This window comes from Bos indicus x Bos taurus, chromosome 21 (assembly GCF_003369695.1).
Source record: "Bos indicus x Bos taurus breed Angus x Brahman F1 hybrid chromosome 21, Bos_hybrid_MaternalHap_v2.0, whole genome shotgun sequence".
Classification (NCBI taxonomy): Eukaryota; Metazoa; Chordata; class Mammalia; order Artiodactyla; family Bovidae; genus Bos; species Bos indicus x Bos taurus.
This window is the reverse complement of record NC_040096.1, coordinates 30,609,528-30,624,656: the sequence shown is the minus strand read 5'-3', so window position 1 is coordinate 30,624,656 and position 15,129 is coordinate 30,609,528. Positions and strand designations below refer to the sequence as shown.

The following is a 15,129-nucleotide window of genomic DNA, read 5'->3' as shown; positions in this document are numbered from 1 at the left end:
TGTTGGGTAGAATGTCCTATAAATATTAATAATGTCAATTGATTGATATGTTAACTCATCTATATCCCTGTTAATTTTCTATCTGTTTGTTCTACTGGTAACAAATACTGAGGGTTGAAATCTCAATTATTGTGGATTATTTATTTATCCTTTTAAATCTGGTTTTGCTTTGTGTACTTTGAAACTCTGTCATGTATGCACATAGTTATGTTGTTATGTCATCTGGATGACTTAACCCCTTTATCATTAAGAAATGTCCCTCTGAGAACCATTCTTCCAAAGCTACTTTGTCTTATATTAATATAGCCACTGCAGATCTCTTCTGATCAATGTTTGCATGGTATATATTTTTGCATTGTTTCTCTTTTAACCCACATATGTCCTTATATTTAAAGCAAGTCTCTTTAGACAGCATATAGTTGAGTCATACTTTTTATCTAGTCTGACAAAATTGTCTATAAAACTACCACTTGGTTCTTTCCTATTTGTTCTTTGATCCCATCCATCCCTTGATCCTTTTCTCCTCTCTCGTGATTTCTTTTGAATGCAATTTTTTGTTTTGTTTTATTTTTGAGTATTCCATTCTATGGGTTTCCCTGGTGGCTCAAAATTCTCCAAGCCAGGCTTCAACAGTACGTGAACCATGAACTTCCAGATGTTTAAGTTGGATTTAGAAAAGGCAGAGGAACCAGAGATCAAGTTGCTAACATCCACTGGATCATCAAAAAAGCAAGAGAGTTCCAGAAAAACATCTACTTCTGCTTTATTGACTATGCCAAAGCCTTTGACTGTGTGGATCACAACAAAATGTGGAAAATGAGATGGGAATACCAGACCACTGACCTGCCTCCTGAGAAATCTGTATGCAGGTCAAGAAACAACAGTTAGAACTGGACATGGAACAACAGACTGGTTCCAGATTGGGAAAGGAGTACATCAAGGCTGTATATTGTCACCCTGCTTATTTAACTTACATGCAGAGTACATCATGAGAAATGCTGGGCTGGATGAAGCACAAGCTGGAATCAAGACTGCCAGGAGAAATACCAATAACCTCAGATATGCAGATGACACCACTTTATGGCAGAAAGTGAAGAACTGAAGAGCCTCTTGATGAAAGTGAAAGAGGAGAGTGAAAAAGTTGGCTTAAAATTCAGCATTCAGAAAACTAACATCATGGCATCTGGTCACATCACTTCATGGCAAAAAATGGGGAAACAGTGGACACAGTGAGAGACTTTATTTTGGGGGGCTCCAAAATCACTGCAGATGGTGACTGCAGCCATGAAGTCAAAAGACACTTGCTCCTTGAAAGAAAAGTTATGACCAACCTAGACAGCATACTAAAAAGCAGAGACATTACTTTGCCAGCAAAGGTCCATCTAGTCACGTATGGATGTGAGAGCTGGACTATGAAGAAAACTGAGCACCAAAGAACTGATGCTTTTGAACTGTGTTGTTGGAGAAGACTCTTGAGAGCTCCTTGGACAGCAAGGAGAGCCAACCAGTCCATCCTAAAGGAAATCAATCCTGAATATTTGCTGGAAGGACTGATGTTGAAGCTGAAACTCGAATACTTTGGCCACCTGATGCGAAGAGCTGACTCATTTGAAGAGACCCTGATGCTGGGAAAAATTGAGGGCAGGAGGAGAAGGGGATGACCGAGGATGAGATGGTTAGATGGCATCACCAACTCAATGGACATGAGTTTGAGTAAACTCTAGGAGTTGGTGATGGACAGGGAGGCCTGGTGTGCTGCAGTCCATGGGGTCACAAAGAGTCTGACACGACTGAATGGTGGCTCAGATGAATTTGCCTGCAACGCAACAGATGTGGGTTCCATCCCTGGGTCGGGAAGATCCCCTGGAGAAGGGAATGGCAACCCACTCCAGCATTCTTTTCAGAAAAATTCCATGGACAGAGGAATTCCATGGACTGGTGGGCTACAGCCTATGGGGTCATAAAGAGTGGGACACGACTGAGCGACTGACACTTTCACTTTCATTCCATTCTATCTACTGGCTTCTTAGCTCTCCCTCTAGTGTTTGCTCTAGGGCTGACAATATGCATCTTTAACTCATCACAGTCTACTTTCAAATACGATCAGCATGTAATATTGTACTACTTTGCATGTAACATATGAATCTTACAACTGTGTACTTGCATCCCCTTTCCATACTTTGTGCGATTGTCATTCCTGCTTAAGTTCTACGTAAGTTATAAGCCCTGCAATGTAGTATTTTATTTACTTGCTTAGTTATTTATTTGGCTGTGTCAGATCTTGTCAGATCACATGGACCACAGCCTTGTCTAACTCAATGAAACTAAGCCATGCCGTGTGGGGCCACCCAAGACGGGCGGGTCATGGTGGAGAGGTCTGACAGAATGTGGTCCACTGGAGAAGGGAATGGCAAACCACTTCAGTATTCTTGCCTTGAGAACCCCATGGACAGTGTGAAAAGGCAAAATGATAGGATACTGAAAGGGAACTCCCTGGGTCGGTAGGGGCCCAATATGCTACTGGAGATCAGTGGAGAAATAACTCCAGAAAGAATGAAGGGATGGAGCCAAAGCAAAAAGAATGCCCAGTTGTGGATGTGACTGGTGATAGACACAAGGTCTGATGATGTAAAGGGCAATATTGCATAGGAACCTAGAATGTCAGGTCCATGAATCAAGGCATATTGGAAGTGGTCAAACAAGAGATGGCAAGAGTGAATGTCGACATTCTAGGAATCAGCGAACTGAAAGGGACTGGAATGGGTGAATTTAACTCAGATGACCATTATATCTACTACTGTGGGCAGGAATCCCTTAGAAGAAATGGAGTAGCCATCATGGTCAATAAAAAAGTCTGAAATGCAGTACTTGGATGCAATCTCAAAAACGACAGAATGATCTCTGTTCATTTCCAAGGCAAACCATTCAATATCACAGTAATCCAAGGCTATGCCCCAACCAGTAACACTGAAAAAGCTGACGTTGAACTGTTCTATGAAGACCTACAAGACCTTTTAGAACTAACACCCAAAAAAGATGTCCTTTTCATTATAGGGGACTGGAATGCAAAAGTAGGAAGTCAAGAAACACCTGGAGTAACAGGCAAATTTGGCCTTGGAATATGGAATGAAGCAGGGAAAAGGCTAATAGAGTTTTGCCAAGAGAACGCACTGGTCATAGCAACACCCTCTTCCAACAACACAGGAGAAGACTCTACACATGGACATCACCAGATGGTCAACACTGAAATCAGATTGATTATATTCTTTGCAGCCAAAGATGGAGAAGCTCTATACAGTCAGCAAAAACAAGACCAGGAGCTGACTGTGCCTCAGCTCATGAACTCCTTATTGCCAAATTCAGACTTAAATTGAAGAAAGTAGGGAAAACCACTATGTCATTCATGTATGACCTAAATCAAATCCCTTATGATTATACAGTGGAAGTGAGAAATACATTTAAGGGACTAGATCTGATAGACAGAGTGCCTGATGAACTATGGACAGAGGTTCGTGACATTGTACAGGAGACAGGGATCAAGACCATCCTCAAGAAAAAGAAATATAAAAAGGCAAAATAGTTGTCTGAGGAGGCCTTACAAATAGCTGTGAAAGGAAGAGAAGTGAAAAGCAAAGGAGAAAAGGAGAGATATAAGCATCTGAATGCAGAGTTCCAAAGAATAGCAAGGAGAGATAAGAAAGCCTTCCTCAGTGATCAATGCAAAGAAATAGAGGAAAACAACAGAATGGGAAAGATTAGAGATCTCTTCAAGAAAATTAGAGATACCAAGGGAATATTTCATGCAAAGATGGGCTCGATAAAGGACCTTCTGTTAGGTATGGACCTAACAGAAGCCAAAGATACTAAGAAGAGATGGCAAGAATACACAGAAGAACTGTACAAAAAAGATCTTCACGACCCAGATAATCATGATGCTGTGATCACTCACCTAGAGCCAGACATCCTGGAATGTGAAGTCAAGTGGGCCTTAGGAAGCATCACTATGAACTAAGCTAGTGGAGGTGATGGCATTCCAGTTGAGCTATTTCAAATCCTGAAAGATGATGCTGTGAAAGTGCTGCACCTCAATATGTCAGCAAATTTGGAAAACTCAGCAGTGGCCACAGGACTGGAAAAGGTCAGTTTTCATTCCAATGCCAAAGAAAGGCAATGCCAAAGAATGCTCAAACTACTGCACAATTGCACTCATCTCACATGCTAGTAAAGTAATGCTCAAAATTCTCCAAGCCAGGCTTCCGCAATACATGAACCATGAACTTCCAGATGTTCAAACTGGTTTTAGAAAAGGCAGAGGAACCAGAGATCAAATTGCCAACATCCACTGGATCATGGAAAAAGCAAGAGAGTTCCAGAAAAATATCTATTTCTGCTTTATTGACTATGCCAAAGCCTTTGACTGTGTGGATCACAATAAACTGTGGAAAATCCTGAAAGAGATGGGAATACCAGACCACCTGACCTGCCTCTTGAGAAACCTATATGCAGGTCAGGAAGCAACAGTTAGAACTGGACATGGAACAACAGACTGGTTCCAAATAGGAAAAGGAGTATGTCAAGGGTGTATATTGTCACCCTGCTTATTGAACTTGTATGCAGAGTACATCATGAGAAACGCTGGGCTGGAAGAAACACAAGCTGGAATCAAGATTGCCGGGAGAAATATCAATAACCTCAAATATGCAGATGACACCACCCTTATGGCAGAAAGTGAAGAGGAACTAAAAAGCCTCTTGATGAAAGTGAAAGTGAAGAGTGAAAAAGTTGGCTTAAAGCTCAACATTCAGAAAACGAAGATCATGGCATCTGGTCCCATCACTTCATGGGAAATAGATGGGGAAACAGTGGAAACAGTGTCAGACTTTATTTTTCTGGGCTCCAAAATCACTGCAGATGGTGATTGCAGCCATGAAATTAAAAGATGCTTGCTCCTTAGAAGGAAAGTTATGACCAACCTAGATAGCATATTCAAAAGCAGAGATATTACTTGCCAACAAAGGTCCGTCTAGTCAAGGCTATGGTTTTTCCAGTGGTCACGTATGGATGTGAGAGTTGGACTGTGAAGAAAGCTGAGCGCTGAAGAATTGATGGTTTTGAACTGTGGTGTTAGAGAAGACTCTTGAGAGTTCCTTGGACTGCAAGGAGATCCAACCAGTCCATTCTAAAGCAGATCAGTCCTGGGTGTTCATTGGAAGGACTGATGCTAAAGCCGAAACTCCAATACTTTGGCCACCTCATGAGAAGATTTGACTCATTGGAATAGACCCTGATGCTGGAAGGGATTGGGGGCAGGAGGAGAAGGGGACGACAGAGGATGAGATGGCTGGATGGCATCACCGACTCAATGGACATGAGTTTGAGTGAACTCCGGGAGTTGGTGATGGACAGGGAGGCCTGGCGTGCTGCAATTCATGGGGTCGCAAAAAGTTGGACACGACTGAGCGACTGAACTGAACTGATGTCAGATCTTAGTTGCCTCACTTGGGATCTTCACTCTCCAGTGTGGCATGGGAGCTCAACTCTTAGTTTTAGCATGTAGGATCTAGTTCCCTGACCAGGGATTAAACCTGGGCCCCTGCACTGGGAGAGCAGAGTCTTAGCCACTGGACCCACCAGAGAAGTCACTACAATGTAGTATTTAAATAGTCATGTATCATTCAAAATTTTTTTAAAGAAAGGGAAGATGTTCTTTTTGGTTTGCCCACATATATGCTGTTTCTGGCTCTCTTCATCCCTTCATGTCCTCCCCTTCATCTGGTTCGTCTTCCTTCCTCCTAAAGAGTTTTCTTCAACATTTCTTGGAATACAAGTCCAAGGGCAATTGCCTTCTGTCAGCTTCTCATTTTTGCCTTCATTTTTCAAAAGATATTTTCATTTGATTTAGAATTCAGGGTTAATGGGGTTTCTTTTTTTTTTCCTTTTAGCTCTTTAAAGACTCCATCCCAATGTTTTCTACTTTGCATAACTTCTGATAAATAGTCTGTACTTTCTTATCTTTGTTCCTTTCCACATGGTATATCTTATTTCTCTGACCTCTTTTAAGATTTTTTCTTTTATCACTGGTTTTCAGCAATGGGATCATGCTGTGTCTTGGAATGGTTTTCCTTTGTGATTACCCTGCTTGGAATTCACTGGGAGTCTTGAGTTGATGGATTTACAGTTTTAATCAAATTTAGAAATTTCTCAGGCTTTTTTCAATTAAAAAATGTTTCCTGGGACTCCAATTACGTGTATGTTAGGTTTCTTAGTTTTCTCACCCATGTTAATTTATTCAAGTTTTTTTCTCTTTCTCAACTTCGTTTTGAAACTTGTGTTTAATGAAGCCTTTCAGGGCAGGTTTACATAGCCTTTCCTCTAAGGCTGATTTAGCCCCATAGCTAACACTTGTCGCTTCTGAAGTCTGTATTTCATACCTCCTAAGGGCCCTTCACTCTGGCTGATGGAAACACAAATATCTCTGGCCCCATACAAGCTCTTGTTTGTCTTCTAGCCCCAGCCATTGATCTTCCTCCAGCATCTATTCTTCCAGTTTCTTGAAGTTTCACCTATGCCTGTGCGGATTGGTATTCCGCCAAAGACTCAAGAAGACACCTAAAGAGATTCATCGAACTCTTTCTCTGCCAGTTCTCTCTTGTCTGGTATTCTATCTCACAAATTCTAGGCACCCCAGCTTTCCTGAACTCTGACCTCTGACACCTCAACTCAGTGAGATAACTGAGTTCTGATTTCCTCTACCCCTTCCTCTCTGCTTCTCTCTTCCATAGTTACACAGTCTTCTGTTCCATTCAGCCAGGCCCCAGCTTGTCTGGCTTTCCTTTAAGAGAAGTCATTCCCTGCCGCCTGTTTATTCCACCTCTGATGCTCCAAAGTTCTCATGATGGGAAATCAGGCATTAAGGGTGGCATGTGTCCTGCTGAGTCGAAGGTCAGAGCTGGGGACCAACAACCTTTGCCACAAGACGCCTGCCAGGCTGGCTAACACCTGGGGATGGGGTTCTTCTTAAGAAGTGACTTTTATTTTTAATGAAACCCCACTTATTTTCTCTGTCCACACAGATCTGGAAACACCTACCACATCTGAAGGCAGTAGTGATATATAGAGAAGCGCCTCCCATGCGGATGCCCAGCGTGTACACGGTACGGGTAGGGGGCCTGGGGGGCAGCGGGGGCCTGTGCGAGCCCACCCAGCTCACCGGGACTGCCCCCACTCTCCCACCTGGTGCAGATGGAGGAGCTCATGGAGCTGGGGAATGAGGTGCCTGAGGAGGCCCTGGACGTCATCATCAACGCCCAGAAGCCTAACCAGTGCTGTGCATTGGTCTACACGTCGGGCACCACCGGGAACCCCAAGGGTGTGATGCTGAGTCAGGACAATGTAGGACGGATGCCCAGATGTGTGGGGGTGGGCTGAGGGTGGATCTGGGCAATGGCCTTGCCCCAGCAGCCCTCGAGGGGGCTCCTTCAGCCCCTCCGTTCAGAGATCTGAGATAAGTACGACAGCTCTTAAGTCTGTGGTCCAGACTGAGCCCAGCAAAGTGGAGCGGGATGGAAGGGCAAGGCCTGGCCCAGAGGGGTGCCTGCAGAGATGCCCAGGAAGGTGTTCAAAGAACACTCCAAAGAAGTACCCCAAGCCCCTAGGGTGGCTCCAGGTGTGGGCACTTCCAGAGCTGACTTGAAGATACTGCCCGGCGCCCATCTGCCCATCCTCCAGATCACGTGGACAGCACGGTACGGCAGCCAGGCCGGTGACATCCAACCTGCGGAAATCCAACAGGAGGTGGTGGTCAGCTACCTGCCTCTCAGCCACATTGCCGCCCAGATCCATGACCTGTGGACAGGCATCCAGTGGGGGGCCCAGGTCTGCTTTGCCGAGCCTGATGCTCTGAAGGTCAGTCTGCCTCTGCCTGTACGTGTGCCCATGTGTGTGCTTGTGTCTGTGGGCCCTGTGCGAGCATTTGTGAGCCTGCCGGTCCCCTGTGTGTTCACAGCCTAACTCAGATGACCAAACAAGAAGGGAACTCAATGATATTACGTAAAGCGAAGTTGAGTCAGAGTGGTTCTGTGGGTCCACAACACCAGCAAGGTCAGGCCACCCTCAGTGTAAGATCACAGGATGGTCCCAGATGGCCACAGCCCTGCCCTGCATCACGGTCTCATACACTACACCTGTGCTTGGGCTCCTTCTTTTTACCTTGAGGAGAACATCCCCAGATGCCCTCTAACAGGCTTCTTCCTCCCCCTACATGGGTCCAAATCATGTCCCATGTCCATTCCTCGACTAGTCACTGCTTGTGTGTGTGTGTGCTAAGTTGCTTTAGTCATGTCTGACTCTTTGCAACCCTATGGACTGTAGCCCACCAGGCTCCTCTGTCCATGGGATTCTCCAGGCAAGAACACTGGAGTGGGTTGCCATGCCCTCCTCCAGGGGATCTTCCCAACTCAGGGATTGAACAGATTTAGCAGATGGTTTCTTTACCACTAGCGCCACCTGGGAAGCCCAGTCACTGCTTAGAGGAATGGGGTGACCATGTCTGAGTTAGACTGATAGAAAAGTGGCTGCTACCAGGACTGGCCACCCTGGCACCTGAGCAACATCAGGGTTCTGTTAACAAAGAGGAGCGGGGAAGGGATGGCTGTTGTGTCCTAGCCAATAGTATGGGACGTGAGTTGCATGGTGTGCACCTGTGCGAGTGCCTGTGTGCAGGGGGCCTGCACGGGTGCACGCTGACTCTGGGGACAGGCCTCCTGGCTCCCAGCTGGCTCTCCACCACAAGCCTGTCTCTCGCTGGTGGCAAACAGGGGAGTCTGGTGAACACGCTGCGGGAGGTGGAGCCCACGTCCCACATGGGGGTGCCTCGGGTGTGGGAGAAGATCATGGAGCAGATCCAGGAGGTGGCGGCTCAGTCTGGCTTCATCTGGCGCAAGATGCTGCTCTGGGCCATGTCGGTGACCTTGGAGCAGAACCTCACCTGCCCGAGCAGGTACAGGGGACCAGGGAAGAAGAGGCCTGGGGAGGCAGCAGGGCTGGCTCGTAACCCTAGGACACAATGTAGGATCTGAGAGGCCAGGCTTATCCCGACCCCTTCTCAGAGGCCCCATCAGTGGCTGGGCTTGAACCCCTGTTCTCCTCCCAGATCCCACAGGAGACAGTAACCCCATCTTTGGGTTCTGACTGCAAGAACTGACTTGCTCCCTCTGGAGTAGCATTCACCTCCCTGGGAGCAGCTTCTGGCAGTCTCCTGAGGGGACTCCTGACTTCAGAAGGTGGCTCAAGTAGAGGCCACAGTGATGGGGGTTTTACCAGCCTTCCCAACATCCCAATCTTCCACCCACAGTCTTTTGATTGCTTTTAAATTCTCACCCAGTGCTGTAGGAGGGTCGACAGCATAAATCTGGCCTGTTCCAGTTTGGAAATGCTTTCCACCACTAGTGTGTCTGTGAAACTGTATCGTGTCACACGCGATGTGTACACGTGTCTGTGCCATTTCATTTGCAAGGATGTGAAAAGTAAATATGTATAAACGACTCTATTCCGGGGTTTCAAATGGGATCAGACATGTGTGTTCACGTGTCCGTGCATACATACTTCAAGTGTCTACATGTGCATGTTATTGTATGTTCGCTTTTGTGCATCTGTGTTGTCATACACAGCTGAATCTGTTTTTCTGACTTCCTGCTCAAGATGTATTTGCACAAAACTACATGTATACACCCATGTGTGCATGCATGTTCATAGGAAGGGCCAATATTGAAAATATTTAGTGATGGATTCAGCATCACCACATCATCCATCAGAGTAGATAACTGAAATTGCCATTCAGGGTACCCACTGACCACCCCCTCCCTTTTAATGCATGTGTGTGGATGTGTTGTCTTCTGCAAGCCATTCTCTCTCTCCTACCAGCGATCTGAAGCCCTTCACAACCCGACTGGCAGATTACCTGGTGCTAGCCAAGGTCCGCCAGGCGCTGGGCTTTGCCAAGTGTCAGAAGAACTTCTACGGGGCAGCCCCCATGACTGCGGAGACACAGCACTTCTTCCTGGGCCTCAACATCCGCTTGTATGCAGGCTACGGCCTCAGCGAGACCTCAGGCCCCCACTTCATGTCCAGCCCCTACAACTACCGACTCTATAGGTATGTCCCAGGTTTTGGCACATATGCTGGCCTGAACATCTTTGCTGATACCTGTCGGTGCCTATCTGCTGATTAGGACCTTGGGCCCAGACCACTGGACCATGGATCCCTAAGTGCCAACAGCTCTATCTTGGGCCAAGTCCCTTTGCCAGGCCTGAGTCTTGTGGGGGTGGTCCCTGTGACAGTGTCACATGGGTCTGTGGATATAAACAGCCTTGCAGCTCAGGGGCTCCCTAAGCAGGGTTCTGAGGGAGGAACATCCCTTTGTTCCCTCCCTCCAGTAGCATGGGGTGTGTTAGAGGGTGTCCCAGCATTGTTGATGGCCCAGGCTCCAACTGTGATGGGAGCTGGTGGGGACTGGGCCAGTCCTCTGGTGCACTGGGAAGGCAGTCAGCTCTGGGGAGTGAGTTGAAGGATTCTCTGTTGTACTTAAATATCTCCCCTCCCTGCCTGCCCATCACAGCACATGAAGTTATCCCATTAAGATTTTGCCCATTCATTCATTCATTCATTCACCTGTAAACATTTAACTGGCCCTACCTCTTAGCTATGAGGACCCTATTAAAATATAAAAATCCCAGGAGGGGACATTCTAGCTGTCGATGAACACTGAGAGGTTGGGGGCCCCAGGGCTCCCTGTAGGGACTGATCTAGGGCTTGGAGGAAACTGCTCCCTCTGACCATCCCTCCTGGCCTCTCTACACCCAGTTCCGGCAAGGTGGTGCCAGGTTGCCAGGTGAAGCTGGTGAATGAGGACGCAGAGGGCATCGGGGAGATCTGCCTGTGGGGCCGCACCATCTTCATGGGCTACCTGAACATGGAGGACAAGACGTGTGAGGCCATTGACGCCGAGGGCTGGCTGCACACCGGAGACACGGGGCGCCTGGATGCCGATGGCTTCCTCTATATCACGGGGCGTCTCAAAGGTGAGTGCCGCCAGCTGGGTTCGAGGCTGTGATGGGACGTGGGAGCAATTATACTGCAACCACTATTTGTACCCACTATAAGTATTGAGGTCTTAGTTAATGCCACATGCCTTGCCATCGATGAACATTTGAGAAGTTGGGGACCTCAGTACTCCCTGTGGGGTTGTTCCAGGGCTTGGAGGAACCTGCTCCCTCTGACCACGCCTCCGGGCCCCTCCACCCCCAGCTGCAGCAAGGTAGTGGGTGCCAGGCTGCTGCAGAGCTGAGAGGTAGGGCCAGTTAAAGGTTTTTAGGTGAATGAATGAATGGCCAATGAAAAACAATGAATGAATGACATTGTTTTACTTATTATTGTCTCCCGTGGGAAAGATACTGCTATTACTCCAACCTAACTAATGAGGACAACCAGAGAGGTTAAGTAATTTGCCCAAGGTCACACAGCTAATAAATGACAAAGCCGGAATTCAAACTCCCTCTGTAAACAAGGCAAGCCTTTCCAGAAAATTGGAGGATGTAATTTTTGGAGGGAAGGGTGGGGCATGCTGCTCGACTTGCAGGATCTTAGTTCCCCTACCAGGGATTGAACCTGGGCCCCAGCAGTGAAAGCACTGAGTCCTAACTACTGAGACGTGAGGGGTAATATTTTGTATTTCTATATGCAAACATGGACCCAAACATGGATATGATGCCAAGTAGAAAACAAATTGGACGTAAAATTTAAAATAAAGCATGAAACTTCAAATTTCCCATGAGCAACTTGGCTCCCCCAGGGAAGAAAGCTGGGGACACCTCCGAGGAAGAGGTGCTTTATTTATGTTGCCCAATGCCCTCAGCATCCCTGTGGGAACCCCACACCTCAATTTCCCAGGGGAAACTGAAGCTCAGTGAGTGGTGAATACCTTTCTGGAAATCATGCAGGCAGGTGTGTGATCGAACCTGGGTCCTTCTGGCCATAGAGGGTCAGCTCTCCGGGCAGAATCTGGGTGTACTTGTCCTGAGCCCCTGGACTAAAGCCTATGCTGGGGGCCTGGCCTTGCCTCCTCAGAGTTAATCATCACAGCTGGTGGGGAGAACGTGCCCCCTGTGCCCATTGAGGAGGCCGTGAAGACGGAGCTGCCAATCATCAGGAATGCCATGCTGATTGGAGACCAGAGGAAGTTCCTGTCCATGCTGCTAACCTTGAAGGTGTGTCTGGGGGGTGGGGGAAGGAGCAGCCGGTGGGTGGTCTGTGGGTCTTGCCCCAGGCAGAAGCAACGTTTGGCCAAGACAGTGCGGATGGCACAACCGTATTCTGGAATAAGTTGTCAGTTCTTCCTGTACTACGGGGCAGCCGTGGCATAAAGGAATCCCTCTGCCCCGTTTTAGAGTTAGTAATGTGCTGTCTTGGTGATCCTGTTTTCTAGTACAGTCCAGTGTACAAAGTGCTGTAGATACCTCCCAGTTTGATGTCTGGTATCTGATTCTGGGGTAGTAGACAGGCCCAGAGTTGTGGCCCCTGTTTTAAAAGATGATCTCATTGGCCGAGGTCATCTAAATCTCAGTCCTCCCTTCCTTCTACCTGCCCTAAGGGGCTCAAGCAGTCTGAGTAGCACATCCTATTCGTTCTAGAACCATCTCTCTGAAACAGCTCACAGTGATCCACATCCATGATGATCAGCAGTGAGACCTCCTCCAAGGCCCGGGCATGCGACCTGTGGAGCGAGGCTTGGTTCTGATCTGTCTCTGGCTTTTCAGTGCACTCTGGACCCTGACACCTTTGAGCCCACGGATAATCTGACGGAACAAGCTGTAGAGTTCTGCCAGAGGGTTGGCAGCAAAGCCACCACGGTATCTGAGGTTGTGGGGAAGAAGGATGAGGCCGTGTATCAGGCCATCGAAGAAGGGATCCAGAGAGTCAACATGAATGCAGCTGCACGACCCTACCACATCCAGAAGTGGGCCATTCTTGAGAAGGACTTCTCCATTTCAGGTGGAGAGTTGGGTAGGTGTTTTCTTTACACAATTGCAGGGGCTGTGCAGGTGGGCAGAGGCCATGGCAGAGCCTGGGAGGTGCCCACTAGGAAGCAGCCTTGGCAAACCGAAGGTCCCTGATGGCACTTCAGGTGACACCTACCTCCTTCCTGTGGGAGGACCTTGACTGCTCAGTGCCTGGGCTTGTGTTTGGGTAGAGCCTGTTCAATGTACATGTGCTGGAACTCATTCATTTGAACATACGACATTTAACTTTGCTTTGACTGAGAAATCGTTTTCCTCTGAAAGCACAATGGGACCACCAAGCAGACACCAAGGCCCTGTTAGAGTTTGGGCTAGAGTTTCACTTGGCTCCAGGGAGTGAGAACACCATAATCTTTTGTAAAGGCAGCTCATGCAACAGGTAAAGGGATGAAACCCTTCTGGACCAATGGTCCACAGAATCAGAAGAGACCTCTGGGGTGGCCTCAGCCAGATGGATGAAGTCGCTCTTGGCTGTAGCATCTTGGGGTGTTCATGACACAGGGCAAAGTGGAAATGGCTTTTTCAATGAGACTCCCTCCAACCCGTCAGGCTGAACCCAGAGGCAAATATCTACAGTAATGCTGAGCTGCTATCAGAGACCCTGAGTTTATCTGGCTGTCTGGTGCTAACAAATTGAATGTAAGGTCAACCAGACAGATGTCCTCTCTAAGCAGTTTCTATAAATGGCTTTGATCTTGAAGTCTCCAGTTACACAGCCAAGTATGAGTTAGCACAAAATGGAATCTAAGCTACCCAAAGCAGAGCCCTTTCAGCCTTGCCTGAAAGGAGAGAACCAAGGCCAAGAAAAGTGAAACGAGGAAGACCTCTCATAAAGACCATGGCAGAGGCCCTCCCTGGCCAGGGCTTTCCCCTGCCCCCATCACAAGCAATCAAAGCATAATGTCCAACATTGTATTAGTGATCACTGAAATGCAGGGATGATCTGCCTATTAGTTACATCATGTAAACTACCCAACTTCCTCTGTATTCTACTGGCCACTTAGACCAACCCTGGCACAGTGTGGGAAGGAGCCACACAAGGGGTATGACTGCCAGGTGCAGGGATCACCATGGGCCGTTTTGGAGGCTGGCTACTCGTTGGTCTGGCTTAGTTCCAGGGTTACGGAACTTAGTGAGTCTAGAGCTTTACCACATAACCTTCACAAACATCTCAGAGCCCAGGCCTCACTCATCTCTTCCAATTTCTCTTAGGTCCCACAATGAAACTGAAACGGCTCGCAGTCCTGGAGAAGTACAAAGATGTCATCGATTCCTTTTACCAAGAGCAAAAAAAGTAAGCAGGGGTCATCCCTCCCTGGTTTTTCCTTAAGATGGCAGACTGGAGCGTCTTCCTGACCCTCAGGTCCTCTTTGGTCTGGGCACGCGGACTTCTGGCAAGTCTCTTAGGTTCTCCAGGTTAGGCACAGTCCTGGTATCTGCCAGGCCTTACATCAACAATAGCCGACAATCCAGAGAAGCTTCATGCGTGCTTTTTGTTCAGGTGACAACGGATTAGCTCTCCTTCCCAGAACTAAAGGGCTGACAGTTTGGGATCTTAGTTTTCAGGTAGATTTAACACGCTGCTAGCTCACTTCACCGGCCAGCTGGAGGCAGACTGGGTGCTGAGGGGAGGGAGGAGAGGGATGACAGCTTGGATGAAGTGTGCAACCGGGAAAGCCCTCATCTGTGACTCCCCTCTCCGGCTGGCCTACTGTGGACTCTCATTGGCTGCTGCCGCTCCCATCATCCCGTTACCAGGCGTTCCATCAATGCACACGCCCACTGACTCTGATGCTTAATAAAACTGCTGCTGCCTATTTGATTGTATTTAATGTGTAACTTGAAATTAAACTTTTTAACAGAACTGTCAACAAGCACCTGATTTTGTCAACTGAGCAACAGATGAGTCCAGAGTGGTGGGTATTCAGCCCACAGGATAGTGTGCGATAGGTATACGAGTGACCTTTAGTGCCCTGGAATAAGCAAAGGTGAGGGAGGGGGTCAAGGGGAATGTTCTCATGAAAGCATGCCAGTCTGTGACCACCATGCCCCTCTG

The 15,129-nt window shown here is 47.7% G+C and overlaps 1 protein-coding gene across 3 annotated transcripts in view; it reads left to right on the top strand.

The window, feature by feature from the left end:
- The window catches only part of ACSBG1 (acyl-CoA synthetase bubblegum family member 1), a 59,289-nt gene extending 44,345 nt beyond the window's left edge, over positions 1 to 14,944 (top strand). For 2 of the 3 annotated variants that reach the window (XM_027520730.1, XM_027520731.1), the window contains 10 exons: positions 7,074 to 7,154; positions 7,243 to 7,392; positions 7,729 to 7,905; positions 8,817 to 8,998; positions 9,922 to 10,152; positions 10,861 to 11,078; positions 12,124 to 12,263; positions 12,813 to 13,059; positions 14,286 to 14,367; positions 14,633 to 14,944. In XM_027520730.1, coding sequence (XP_027376531.1) covers positions 7,074 to 7,154; positions 7,243 to 7,392; positions 7,729 to 7,905; positions 8,817 to 8,998; positions 9,922 to 10,152; positions 10,861 to 11,078; positions 12,124 to 12,263; positions 12,813 to 13,059; positions 14,286 to 14,367; positions 14,633 to 14,660 — 1,536 coding nt within the window. In that variant the 3' untranslated portion in view covers positions 14,661 to 14,944. Of the gene's footprint in view, positions 1 to 7,073; positions 7,155 to 7,242; positions 7,393 to 7,728; positions 7,906 to 8,816; positions 8,999 to 9,921; positions 10,153 to 10,860; positions 11,079 to 12,123; positions 12,264 to 12,812; positions 13,060 to 14,285 lie in introns of all 3 variants that reach the window. The other variant, XM_027520732.1, reaches the window with a different exon arrangement.
- Positions 14,945 to 15,129: the final 185 nt, after the last annotated feature.